This window comes from Zootoca vivipara, chromosome 6, assembly GCF_963506605.1.
Source record: "Zootoca vivipara chromosome 6, rZooViv1.1, whole genome shotgun sequence".
Lineage (NCBI taxonomy): Eukaryota > Metazoa > Chordata > Lepidosauria > Squamata > Lacertidae > Zootoca > Zootoca vivipara.
The window spans coordinates 77,724,125-77,738,308 of NC_083281.1; the positions used below are offsets into that span (position 1 = coordinate 77,724,125).

The 14,184-nt window shown below is 46.8% G+C and overlaps 1 protein-coding gene across 2 annotated transcripts in view; it reads left to right on the forward strand.

The window, feature by feature from the left end:
- Window positions 1–14,184, forward strand: part of MEGF6 (multiple EGF like domains 6) — a 199,826-nt gene that overhangs the window by 60,883 nt on the left and 124,759 nt on the right. For both annotated transcript variants that reach the window (XM_060276165.1, XM_060276164.1), the window contains one exon: window positions 10,175–10,297. In XM_060276165.1, coding sequence (XP_060132148.1) covers window positions 10,175–10,297 — 123 coding nt within the window. The remainder of the gene's footprint in view (window positions 1–10,174; window positions 10,298–14,184) is intronic.

Sequence of the window (14,184 nt, forward strand, 5' to 3'; positions counted from 1 at the left end):
GGCATCAAGAGATGTGATGAAAGGAGAGAGGTCAGAGATGAAGGGGGAGGCAGAGTGCAGTGCAGGAGAGGAGCAACCGCTGATGCCCTCTGAGGCACTAGAATATCTGCATTCTGTGATTTGTCACCGTGAGAAACTCTGTGCATGACCTCCATTGGCAAGAACCGCATGGTAGTTTATGGCCCACAAACCACCCACTGGCTAACCCTTGTGATAACAGCTTTTGAGGGGACGCCCTCTGCACTGAGGTTATACAAGCAAGCTGTTAGTCTGGTATGCGACTTGGATTTCCCCAGTATTTGTCTTGGATGTGCCAGAGCACACCCTTCGCATGCAGAAGTTCAATCCCTTGCATCACCGGTAAATGAGGACAGAGAGCAGGGAAAGATGTTTGCCCGAGAGCCCCTGCCTGTGCAGATGACTCTGAATTCGATGTCTCCATGGTTTGGATCTGTGTCTATAAAATGCAAAGAGCCCTGCTAGACCCATCTTGTGCAGCGTTCTATTTTTGTAGATGCCTCTGGGAAGCTCACAATTCCAACAGTGCTCTCTTCACCTGTGAGGCTCAGCAGTGGACAATGGAGGTGGAACCTAGCCACCATGGCTAGCAGCCATTTGTCTAACCCTCTGAGAAAGCCATCCAAGTTGGTGTCTCACCACCAGCTCTCGTGGAAGTGAATTCCATAGTTTAACCAAGCACTGTGTGAAGAAGTATTTTCTTCTGCCCAGTGGCATAGCGGGCCGGGATGGGGGAACAGGGGCAGTGGCTCTGGGTGCAAAATTGTTAGGGCTGTGAAATTTCAACACTCGGTGCTGCTTCAATATAGCTGTGCACTTCTGTGGCTGGGCTCTGTTGAAAATGTTTTCTCCATATGTACCAGGAATTGACCTCTCCAGGCAATGGAATGACTCTTCTTTTCTTATCTCTGTGGCTGTGATCTCCTGGGTGCTGCAGATGCTGTTAGGCAGTTGAACGAGCATGCATACTCCGACTGTTTCCCTCCATCCCTCTCACCCCCCTCCATGCGGCCCTGGGCACTGGCAACCCATGCTACGCTACTGCTTCTGCCTGTCTTACATTCCCCTAACATTCAGCTTCGTTGGGTGACCCTGAGTTCCAGTATTACAAGAGAGGGAGGACAACTTCTTTTTTTGCTGTCTCCTTGCTGTGCATGATTTTACACACCTCTGCCTCCCCCATACTCACCCACCAGGGGAACATTTAGGGTAGTGAGAGCAGTGCGGTTGCACTGGGCATGCAGCCGAGTAGGGTGCCTTCCCAAAACCCAGTAGGAACTTGCCTGGCTTCAGGAAGGAGGTGCGAGGGCTCTGACAGGGTCCTAGTGTCCTCCTTCCCAAAGCTGAGCAAGTGATTGGCTTTGGGAAGGAGGTAGGAGATCTCTAGGTCCCTGCCAAAGCCTGGCTTAAGCTGGTGCCATGAGGGCTGGGGGGAGGGCGTCAAATGGCCTTGCACAGTGTGGCATCGTACCAAGGTCTTCTCCTGAACGCCCACCTAATGATCCTCTTCCCCTGAAGAATTTCTGCCTGCTGTTTCACCTTGGAAATCAAGAGTGGGTGGGACCTGTGTATGTAAGAGTAGGCGACCCACTCTTGGTTTCACAGGTCAGCAGGGGATCTCAACAGTCTTCTCCCCCACCCTGCAAAAAGGCAGACATTACTTCACAAGTTCCTGCGAAATAAAAACAGCCAGACGTTGATGGGCAAATCCTCTTTTTCGTTTCTAACCAGCCTGCTGATTCACCAGGGTGGTCGACTGCAGCACCAGCTTTCCAAACACCTCTGGCAGCAAGCACACTTCGAGCCCAGTGGCGCTCTGTCCATCTAGCATTGTGGCCTCGACCCTTTTGCGTCTTGCGGCGGTCTGTCCTCGCCGGCCTCTTCAGTGTTTGAGCACACATCATTAATCACGCTGTCATCCAAACCACTGTGCTCGCAAGAGGTGCCCCCGCTGTTCGAGTCTGGATGAAGAACTCTCTGAACTTCTTTGGTGCCTGCGTGTGATGTAAAACCATGGCAATGGTTCAAGAACGGAGCGGAAAGTTGCTTTAAAGAGCAACCCATCTCGACTAGTTTGGAGCTTTATTTTGGAACGGTCAGGATGGTCTCAGCATGGTTTGCCTAGGAAGGTTTTGGAATCCAGACCTTTCGCTGAACCTGAGCAGGTTTTCAAAACGTCAGGGAAATAGAAACCCGAGGTTCTCCTAGGTGGAATGCTCTGTGTGCTTTTATTTCGTATTTCAAGGGTTGTAGTTCTCGGATTCGGCTTGGTTAAAGTGGATGGGGCGGTTGCAAATGGTGGAAGGGTTTTGGTGGAGAGTGAATTTCTTTCCAGTTTTTTTTAAAAAGGATAGGGGAGCAAGCAATGGGAAGAAACACACACACACACACACACACACACACACACACACTGTCTCTCTTTCTCAGTCTCTCAGAGTGTGAAGAGCTGCTACCAGATACAATATGTCAGGAGTGGAGAACATTTGATCCTCCTCTTCTGCAAGGATCTGGAAACCAAGCCTTATGAAGAATGGTTGAAGGAGCTGGCTATGTTTAGCCCAGAAAAGAGGAGCCTGAGAGGAGATAGGATAGCTATCTTCAAGTATCTCAAGGGCTGTCACATGGAAGAGGGAACAAGTTTGTTTTCTCCTGCTCTGGAGGGTAGGACTCGAACCAATGGTGACCAGAAAGGAGATTCTGACTATGGAACGGTCTCCCTTGGGAAGTTGTGGACTCTCCTTCCTTGGATGTTTTTAAGCAGAGGTTGGATGGGCATCTGTCATGGATGCTTTAGCTGAGATTCTTGCATTGCAGGGGGTTGGACCTTGAGGCCCCTTCCAACTCTACAATTCTATGATCCTATTGGTCCCAGCCAGCATGGTCATGGAAAACGAGTTTAACACTTGCCAGCCCTGCTGATTGCTGCAGCTTGCAAAACACAGGACTTTTGCAAGTGCCCACGGCCAGCTGATCACCAGGCAATGTAAAATGCTGTCCCTTTACCCACACCATTTGATTTTGAACCACACAGGCACAAGATAGTGTACTGGATGTCATGGGGACTTTTACATGAGCAAAAGTGGGACTTCTGACACCATTGCGATGTCAGGTGATTGACAGGTGGCTGGCCCTGCCCACCTTTCAGTCTTGACCTGCAAGGGGAGGGGAGGATCTTTCTCATTGGCTTTATCCAGTTCCCTGCCTGGATCTAACCCTATGGTATATATTGAGTCTTTGAATATGCAGCTTCCATTCAAGGGTCACAACTAGTAGCTGTTGGCAAACCTGCCTCCTGTGATGTTTTGTTCCGTTACCTTTTCGAAGAACCTAAGAGCTCTCCCAGTTCTTGCTTCCATGGCTGGCATGGTCACATTGTCTGGACTCATCAGGGAAGGGCCATAACTCAGTGGGTAGAGCAGATGCTTTGCATGGCAGGAGGTCCTAGATTCAATCCCCAGCATCTCCAGATAGAGGCTGGAAAGAACTCCCTGTCCAAAACTCTGGACAGCTGCTGCCAGTCATTGCAGACAATACTGAGCTAGTGAGGGACCAATGGCCTCTCTAGATAATATAGCAGCTTTTGCATTGCAAGCCCTGGAGAAGTGCAAATTTCAAAGGATGGTTGAGTTTCTCTTTGTGCATTATTTCGGAAAGTTAGATAGGTACCTTCAGTGGTACCTCGGTTTTTGGACATCTCTGTCGCTAAACGTTTCAGAACCCAAATGCCGAAAACCCGGAAGTAAATGCTTCTGAACGTGCCTCAGAGGTTGAACGGTGCCCGCTGAGTGTACAACTGTATTTTTCTCAATTTTCTGCAGACCGCCCATTGTGCCTCAGTTTTCGAATGTTCCGGAAGTCAAATGGTCTTCCGAAATGGATTACGTTCGAAAACCGAGGTACCACTGTAAAGTTAAATCAAATTTATCCCTTTTCTTCACCAATAACACAATGTTTCCATTGTTGCTGTTCCATTGCTGCTAGTCCTCATTCCTGGCCATTGTGCCACTAATATCTCTCTCTCTCTCTCTCTCTCTCTCTCTCTCTCTCTCTCTCTCTCTCTCTCTCTCTCTCTCTCTCTCTCTCTCTCTCTCTCTCACACACACACACACACACACACACACACACCATGAACAGCCCAACATCCTATGACTTCCCCACTCTGTAAACAGTGGACATTGTATAACTTCCTCACAAAATGGAGGGGGAAAGGAGAGAGAATATTTTACAACACCTTAAAACATGTTTTAAAAGCCAAACCCTGCTTTGTGTTCAAATACTGTACAGGATTTGGAAAAGCGATCCCTTTAAATCTGAACCCCCTATTCAACTCTCTTGCCTGGTTCTTTCACAGTGTGGTTCTCTTCACGAACTCCTAAAACATCTAGGTTTTCAAACGCTGAAGCTTTTCAAAGCTTTGTGGGGGGGGGGAACACTTAACGGATCAGATTTCTTCACTCTCTTCCTGCTCTCCACCCGCACCTCCAGGATCTTAGAGTACCCCCCCCCACACACACCTCAGAGTGTCCTTTTCCTTACATTCCCCACATACACAAATAAATCTTGGGGTCTGGTGTCTGGATTGAATAACAACTGTGTGTTTTATGGCTCTCTGAATAACCGTAGAGGTTTGGAGCGAAGGATTCTTTTTGTGTGTGATTGGCATTTAGGGCCGTGGGTGGTGTGTGAGGGTTGGTGAGCGAGCGAGCAAGAGTTTTAGCAACACAATAAGGATATAATAAAAGCCCTGCTGGATTTGGCCACCTAGTCCAGCATCCTGTTCTCCCAGTGGCCAACCCGATGCCTGTGGGAAGCCTGCAAGCAGGACCTGAGAGCAGCAGTAGCAGCAGCTCTTCCCACTTGCAATTGGTATTCGGAGGCACTTGCCTCTGACAGCAGAGGGAGGACACAGATCATGGTGGGTAGTCACCAATAGCTTTATCCTCCTTGAATTTGTCTACTCATCCAGGGAGAGTATGACTAAGAAGGTGCCTTAAGTGACTTGGGAATGTAATACCTCAAGGACCGCCTCTTTCCATATGAACCTACCCAGACCTGAAGATCGTCTTCTGAGGTCCTTCTTTGTGTGCCTCCTCCACGAGAGATGTGGAGGGTGGCAACATGAGAACGGGCCTTTCCTGCAGTGGCTCCCTGTCTGTGGACTGCTCTCCCCAGGGAAGTTCACCTGGCGCCTTCATAATACACCGTTAGACGCCAGGCAAAAGCCTTCCTCTTTAACAACAAGGTTTTTAGCTGGTTGACATCTGATGCCCCATTTAAAATGTGTTGGGGAGGGAGGGAGTGTTAATTGGGTTGTTCTTGTTTTTTATTATGCATTTTGTGTTTTTATATTGTGTATTTATGCTGTGAACCGCCCAGAGACCTGCAGGTATAGGGCATACAAATTTAGATTATTAATAATAATAAAGTACATGTGGGGGAAGTGCCAGCAGTTCCTTCAGAAACCATACTCTGAATGGTTGGTTGCATCTGTTGAAACAGGCATCCCCAAACTTCGGCCCTCCAGATGTTTTGGACTACAATTCCCATCTTCCCCAACCACTGGTCCTGTTAGCTAGGGATCATGGGAGTTGTAGGCCAAAACATCTGGAGGGCTGCAGTTTGGGGATGCCTGTGCTGGAACATATCCCTGTCTTGGTGTCTGAGTCCCATACAAATGTTGGGGGAATATTTTAGCAGCATAAATATTCCATCTGAAGGCTACAAAGGAGCCTCCTTTAAACCTCCCAAAGGTTAGAATGGCTTTTGCTGTCCTCCAGCCTAAAGATTTTGCTGCCTCTTTCTGGGATTGAACATCCATTTTACCGTATTTTTCTGTCTTTAAGATGAGCTTTTTTGACCCAAAAATAAGGTTTAAAATTTAGGCTAGTCTTATACACAGGTAGTGCTGGGGGGACACACACACACGAATGGTTTTTTGGCATGAGCCCAAGATTGTAAGCAGCGATTGGCTGCTTGATTGTTTTTTTTTTGGGGGGGGGGGTTGCTGAAAATCGCTCACCCACCAGAACGCAGCACACAACTGCTCACGCTGCTTGCAATTGCTGCTTACAATCTTGGGCTCGCACTTCGTTCTGGCAGGTGAGCAATTTTGGGCATTGGCCGCTTGAACGCAGCACACAATTGCTTGTGTTGCAGCTGCCTGATTGCATGATTGGCGGCCGCTAGTGGCGATTGGGGAGCTGATAGGTGAAACAAGGGCAGCTGTCTATTGGCTGCCGCAGTGGCAAAATAAGGGCGAATGGTGGCGATCAGGCAGCTGCAACACGAGCAGTTGTGTGCTGCTTTCTGGCGGGTGAGTGATTTCCAGCACCCCCCCCCAAATAATCCTCAAAAGCTCAAGCCCCCCTATTTTCAAAATTTCGAGGCCCCCAAAATAGGGGGCGTCTTATACGTGGAAAAATACGGTCATTCATTTGCAGGGAGGTTATACAAGAACATGCCGTTGTCTTGTGTTCATCCTGATTTGCTTGTTTATACATTTCCCCACCCATTTGTTCCTCCCATACTTTTCAATGCATTTTCCTGTCACTTTCCTAACTGCAAGAAATCTGTTTCTTCTTTTATCACCAAGCGCTTTAATCCACCTTAACTGCACATTTCTGCTAGGAAACCAAACCCCTCCCTCAAAACGCTGACAGTCTGGAAGTGTCCTTAGTTATAACTGATGTCTGGGTTGCATTCAGAGGAGCTTTACTCAGGGTAGACCCATTGCAATTTAATGGGCCCAAGCTATTTATTTTAGTGGCTATACTCTTAGTTTGGCTACTGCTGGATGCAGCCGTCTGTCTAAGATGAACCTCAATCAAATTCCGAAAGAGCCAAAATTGTCAATTTCAACATGATGAGGGTAGATGGCAAAGATAGTTACAGGTAGTTAGCTGTGTTGGTCTGGTATAGTCAAAACAAAATAAAAAATTCATTCCAGTAGCACCTTATAGACCAACAGGTATCTGAAGACCTTAGAGACCTTCAGGTATCTGAAGAAGTGTGCATGCACACGAAAGCTCATACCAATGACAAACTTAGTTGGTCTCTAAGGTGCTACTGGAAGGAATTTTTTATTTTGTTTCAAAGGTAGGTGAGTAGCTGGTTTTTTTTAAAAAAAGATCTGCCACCAGGGGGCAGGATCCTTCCAAAAACAAGAGGCATTGTGGGGTGGAAAGAGATGAAAAGGTGCTTATAAGAGAGACACTGTTTTGGGACAAATTTGTTTGGGGCATTGGACAGATGTCGTCAAGATGATTTTAATTTCTTGGAGGTCATTCATTTCACTGGGTCATCTCTGAATAGGACTACCACCGAGTACAGCCCTACACCTGCAAACATATCATTTATTTACATCTCTTCTTTTTCTCCAAGGAGCTCAAAGTGCCTTACGTGGTTCTCCCCGCTCCTCTACCCCACAACAACCCTGTGAGGTAGGTTAGGCTCAGAGGCAGTGATTGGCTGTAGGTCGCCCAGTGAGCTTCACCGCCAAGTGGGGATTTGAACCCTGGTCTCCCAGGTCCTGAATTTAAGGTGGGGGGAAATGAGAAAGTGAGTGAAACTGAAATGGATAGGTTTGTGGATGACAGCTCCCCCTGGAAATGCATTCCAGCAGTCAGGGCCCGTAAGGTTTTCAAGAGTTCCCTGGCCCTTGCATCCATTCCCCGCCTCTCTGAGCATGTTGTGACAGCTGAAGTTGCCTGGAACGCACTCTCCCTTGGCTGGACTCCCAGGTCAACCATTTCTGAGCTCCCTTCTGAAGCCGCCTGGCAGCCCAGACTTAAGAGCCGCCCAAGCCCCGTCTTAATGCTTTCTGCATCAAAGGCTTTTCACCCAAGTCGGATATTCACAGTGCTTCCCTGAAGTCCCTTAAGTGTGGTGTCTTCCTGTTGAAGCCCTGGTTGCTGAACAGTAATAGGATGGGTACAGACCACAAAGCAAAAGCTACCTTCTTCTGGTGCCCCAGCAAAGTTCCCTGTAATCGCGTGAGACGGGTTCTGGGGATGAGGAAGAAATTTTATCCGGGCTGCATTTAAAGGTGAACCCACTGAATTTGCATCCCCTCACCCATTTTCGTAAATGTATAGATTTTTATTGAGTTCTGATAAATCCTAAACAGCAGTTCAGTTACTTAATAACAATAACTGACAATTAATCACTTGGATCGATGGTACTTTTGCACTCGGCAAATTGCCCTCCTTGGAAAGATACCGTATTTTATAAGCTGAAAGTATCTAAATGGCAGAGCTCAAATAATTGTTTTTGGGATAGAGAGTGTGGGTTTTATTTCTTAAGCAGATATCAAGGCACATGGTTGCTCAGCCACTAGTATATGCAAACGTCTGTCTCATCTAAGAATCTTTATTCTCAATAATGATGGAACTCACAGGTGGAGAATACTTTGGAGCCTCGCTGCTCAGAGATTGTGGTGGCATGTAACAGTATTGACACAGCTCATAATCCCAACTGAACAGAAGTGAACTTACCTGTTCTACATTGACCTCTGCACACTTTTAATTTAAATGTTCGCTTTTCCAAGAATGCATTATCTCAGACCTTCCTGCACCAGTAGTTCAAATCAGCTCCAGACGTATCTCTTCAAAAACCTTGCAATCCTGAGTTGCGCAGCAGTCAATAAATGTCCAACTAGCTCCCTACCAGAAACCATAGCATCGTCTTCTGTTAAAAAAAAGATTGAGGAGGGCTAGTTGTGGTGCGAGAGTAAAAGATGACACTTTACCAAATATCTGATTCCTTGGAAGGCTGTATCCCAGAAGGCTTTAATTTGCACTTTCTGGAACAGTACACTAACTGAAACAGAGCCATCCTTCGAAATTTGCACTTTCCTGAATTTTGAAATGTGTTTCTCTTGCCAAGTAAGGCGCGCCAGGAAGAAGAAGAAGAAGAAGAAGAAGAAGAAGAAGAAGAAGAAGAAGAAGAAGAAGAAGAAGAAGAAGAAGAAGAAGAAGAAGCCTGCACTGGGATCAAGTGTCCATAAAAATATACCCCTGAGTGAAAATGGAGATGTCAAAATTACTACTTTGGTGGAAATTAGAATCATAGAATCGAGGGGTTGGAAAAGGTCCCAAGGGCTGTCTAGTCCAAGCCCCAAATGGCTGTGCAAAAATGGGTACATTAGGCAAACTGCCTTACAAGGGTGTGTGTATTAGGAGAAATGTGTCTCAAAATGCTACCAAATTTCCATGAAGTTTTTTTTAATTGCAAACTGATTATGTGGTGTCATGACAACATGCCTTGGACAGGTGGGAGGCACCACCCACTTCTTATAATTGACCCACAAGATTGATCCTCATTTGATATTTGAAGATGACTTAAGAACAACCATACATTTTTCTACTTCTCTGCCATACTAGGATATATTATGGAACACAAGTACACCAGATTTGCATTAATTTGCACTTCCGTATGGCCAAAGCCATAAATGTTCAGTATTCAAAGTGGGCATGGAAATTGGGACCTCAATGAATACATTACATTGGCAATGTGGGGACTGCCAAGTCCCCTTTGCTTCCATGCAACTGGGGGTTTCATGGTGCAACACTATTGTTTGCAAGCTCTAGTGGGACAGTGCAGCTCAGTGGGGCCGTAGCTCGGTGGGAGAGCACCAGATCCGCATGCAGGTTCCTTGGCTAGCATCTCCAATTAAAAGGATCCGGTGGTAGGTCAGGTCCTTTGGCCTGACACCGTGGAGAGATGCTGCCCATCAAGACTGGACAACGCTGGTCTAGACAGGCGAAGGGTGTGGGCTGGCACAAAGCAAGTTTCTTTGCTCCTGCCTTTTGGAGAAAGGGGCATAGCTCAGAGAGAGTGCACCTGCTTTGCATGTAGAATGTCTGGGGTTCAATCCTCCCTGTCTCCAGTTAGAAGCCCCAGAGAGCTACTTAATGGCAGTGTAGACTGCTGTGCTAGATGGACCAACAGCCCAGCTTAGTGTAAGCTAACATTTCTATGTTCCTATGCATAAAGGTCAGGCATGGTACTTGGGGACTGGATTAACATGCATGGCCCCAATCCTTCCTCCACACCCTTCGCAAACCTGCGAGCATGAACATGGCCTATAGCTCTCACTGGGCATTAAGCACCAGGCAGAACACTGAGTTTCTTCTTCTTCTTCTTCCTTTGCTCGCAGATGTGAACGAATGTGAAACCGGGAACGCAGGCTGCGAATCCCAGTGCTGTAACACAATTGGGAGTTTCTACTGCAAGTGTCCCGAAGGATCCAAGCTTAAAGATGATGGAAAGGCCTGTGAAGGTAAGGACAGCCCATTCAACCAATCACTGTATCATTGGAGGCGGTTTGGGCTTCCCTAGATGCCAATCCCTGCCTGCCTTTTTACTTACAAACAGTCCAGAAGTTGAACTGCCTGTCAGCTTCCTCCTCTTAAGTACAGTGGTACCTCGAGTTACAGATGCCTCAGGTTACAAAGTCCGCTAACCTGGAAGAGTTACCTCGAGTTGAGAACTTTGCCCCAGGATGAGAATGGAAATCGTGTGCCGGCGGCGCAGCGGCAGCAAGAGACCCCATTAGTGAAAGCACACCTTTACTTAAGAACAGTTTCAGGTTAAGAACGAACCTCCGGAACAAATTAAGTTCGTAACTAGAGGTACCACTGTATTAGGTTGCACCTTTGTATACGCTACATCCGGAGCAGCAGATCTTCTATGACAGGGGTAGCCAACCCCAAGAGAGGGAGATCTACTCACGGAGTTAAAAACTGGCAGTGATCTACCCCCTTTTTGGGCTGCAGGGCAAAAATGTTGAGCTTTTTTGGGGGGAGCCATAGTTGTTGAGCTTCTTTGGGGGGAGCCAGTGATCTACCATTGATCTACTACAGACGTCCAGTGATCTACCGGTAGATCACGATCTACCTGTTGGATGTGCCTGTTCTATGAGACAACCCTTACAAAATACTGCATTTTGATGGATTTTTCACCCAAATCGGCTTTGATTCAAATTGAGAAAAGAATGACCTAGTTGTGTTTTAAGCCAGTGATGTGTACTGAGACCTAGTGTAGCCCTTCTTGAGCTCAGCAGGGAGGAGAGAATGGGAACAAAACCAGAATGAGTTGGCTTTGCCTCTCATTGGCTCTGACTCTGTCAGTCACTGGCTTTGGCTCCACCTACTGCTAGCCTCCTTGCCTTCCACCCCACCAGTTCCAGTGGTCACTAGCTGTTGATGGAGGGTTTTATCCCAGTGTGCCCCGTTCACAAGCTCAGTTTCATCTGGGAAGCAATTGAGCTTGGCCTTCAAAAAGGTTTTTTTCCCCCTCTACTCCAACAATGTTTTGGAAAAGTGTGTTTATGTGTGTTTAATTGCTAAGCCGGATTTAAGTGGATTAGTCTGCGCTGTCTGTTTGAGAGAGGGGTGGTGGTTTCACTTTCCAAAGGTAGAGAGTTTGACTTGAAGGAAATGAGTTTTATGGTTTTGTGTGCCCACGACCAACTTTTCATGCCAAACATGGCACATGGCTTGGGTTGCAATATTTTCCAAAGAGATGCAGGCAGATACAAGGCTCCTGGTCTTTATGGTGTGTGATCTGTGGCTTTTAAAACAACAACATTGGTTGCCTTTTTAATTGCTGTTGGTCTTCTTTGTTACTACCGGTATGCTAGTTTATGTGAAAAGACGCAATCTTCTAAACTATCATCTTATACAAAAACAGAACCATAGCGGAGCAGATGGCAACCAGGTGAACTGTGGACCTGCTCAGATCCCATCTGCACTGTACGTCTAAATCAGCACTATACCACTTTAAACCGTCGTGGTCTTCCTCAAAGAATCCCAGTAGCTGTAGTTAGTTGGTTAAGGGTGCTGAGAGCTGTTAGCCGACCCCCTCCCAGAGCTTCCATTCCCATCATTCATAACAAACTACATTTCCCAGGATTCTTTGGAGGAAGGCATGGCTGTTTAAAGTGGTATGATACTGCTTTTAATGCATGGTGCAGATGGAGCCTCAGTTGGCTGTCCTGGTGCTGAACTGTTGGTATACAGTTTCAAGGCCCCTCTCACTCTCCCTTTCTATGGTTATTTAAGTTTATACCAGACTTGAACCAGACAACCTTCAAATCAAGCAGGCTTGAGGAGCCTCAAGCTTGGGGGCAACAGCAAATGTGATGATCCCTCCAGTTCTCTCTATCTGACCTGCTGGCCATTCCCCAGGTGTCACAAGTGAGCCAGCAGTAAATCACAGGGAGTAGGTGAAGTTAACTCTTTATTAGAACAAACAGGGTCTGCACAGGAGTGCCTGCCTAATGAGCACAGCAACTCATCTTTGGTAGGTCTCATCTCCCCACAGCTACCTAAGTCTCCTCCTTCCTATTGGGATGCAGGTAGCACTGTGGTCTAAACCACTGACCCTTTTGGGCTTGCTGATCAGAAGGTCGGTGGTTCGAATCCCCGTGACGGGGTGAACTCCCGTTGCTCAGTCCCAGCTCTTGCCAACCTAGCAGTTTGAAAGCACAACAGTGCAAGTAGATAAATAGGTACCGCTGCAGCGGGAAGGTGAACGGTGTTTCCGTGTGCTCTGGTTTCCGTTACGGTGTTCCATTGCGCCAGAAATTGTTTAGTCATGCTGACCACATGACCTGGAAAGTTGTCTGTGGACAAACGCCAGCTTCCTCCGCCTGAAAGCAAGCTGAGCGCCGCAACCCCATAGTCACCTTTGACTGGACTTAACCATCCAGGGGTCCTTTCCTTTTTTTACCTTTACCCTCTCTATCATTTCCCCAAGTAATCTGAGACCACGCCTGCATATCTGCCTTTGCTTCTCACACTTCATGCCTCTCTGGGTTCTGGGAGATCCAGGGGGGGGGGAAAGCTTGTTTCAGTAGGAGGGGGGAGACACTGTGACTCTTCAGCAGCCTGACTCCTATCTACCTCTTGGCCTCCCTCCTCCCACACACCTGTTTCAGCGTCTGCCTTTGATTCTGCACTGCTGTCTGCCACAGGCTCCCCCAGCTCACTAAGCCCTGTTGCCTCCTTGGCTTCCAACACCTCTTCTTCCCAGTCTGCTCCCTCTGAGGTCCACTCATCGTCATCCAACCACCAGTCCCCAGGCTCTGAGCCTTCTTCTTCTGAGCTTCCCCAGCTGGTTCCTCCCACCATTCCTCTGCAGAGATCATCAAACAGATTAAGTCACACCTGATACTGATCCTGCTTGAGTGTTTTTTGCCTGGCTGGAATGTGTCCTTGATTTCTGATAATGTCTCTTTGCTTCCCTGGATGGAGGACAGAGAAGGAGTGTGTGTGTAGAAACTAGCCATGAATTAACACTTGTCACTCCACCCACTTTTGCCTCCGGCCACGCCCACCACTGCCACATGACCCCTGAAAGGAAATGTGACCCTTGAGCTGGAAAAAGACTCCCTATCCCTGACATAGGATTCCTCCACAGAGAAAATTGTCTTCAAAAGGGGGGGGGGCACATTCAGTTCACATTCATAAAAACACCCACACACCCCAGATGTGAAATTGTTCCAAGATGTTTTATTGAAAGTGATTCATAAAAATGGAATCAAATAAATAAATACATAAATGAATGAATGATTCCATACAAGGAGTGTGAGTGCAAATAGAAAGGTATATTAACAGGACACATAAAACATTTAAGTACATTTTTCATATATATTTTTATAGTCTTTATTGAAAAATAAAAAGTACAAAATTACAAGAGTGAGGTAAGACACAAAAAAGAAGAAATAGTACCCATGTAGAAAACAAAGCAGAGCAATAATAACAGGAAAATTATATTGTGTACATTACAAAAAAATGGTGTGTGTGTTGTTGTTGTTGTTGTTGCAGTTAACCAGACCTTAATCTAATACGGTATTTATAAAAAATGAATTCCAAATATCGTTAAATTTATCCATGGCAAGTCTATGTTTGTTCACAATTTGTTCATGTGTAGTGAGTTTGTACATACAGTGGACCCTCTCGTTACGTACCGCTCTGGATATGTAACTTTCGGGTTAAGAACGCGGCAAACCCAGAAGTGTATATTTCTGGGTTTCGCTGCATGCATAGAAGCGGTACCTCTGTCTACGGACTTTTCAGATTGCGGACAGACCCCTGGAATGAATTTAATTCATATCCGGAGGGTCCACTGTATCTTCCGTGCAATCATTAAAGGGAACTTTTT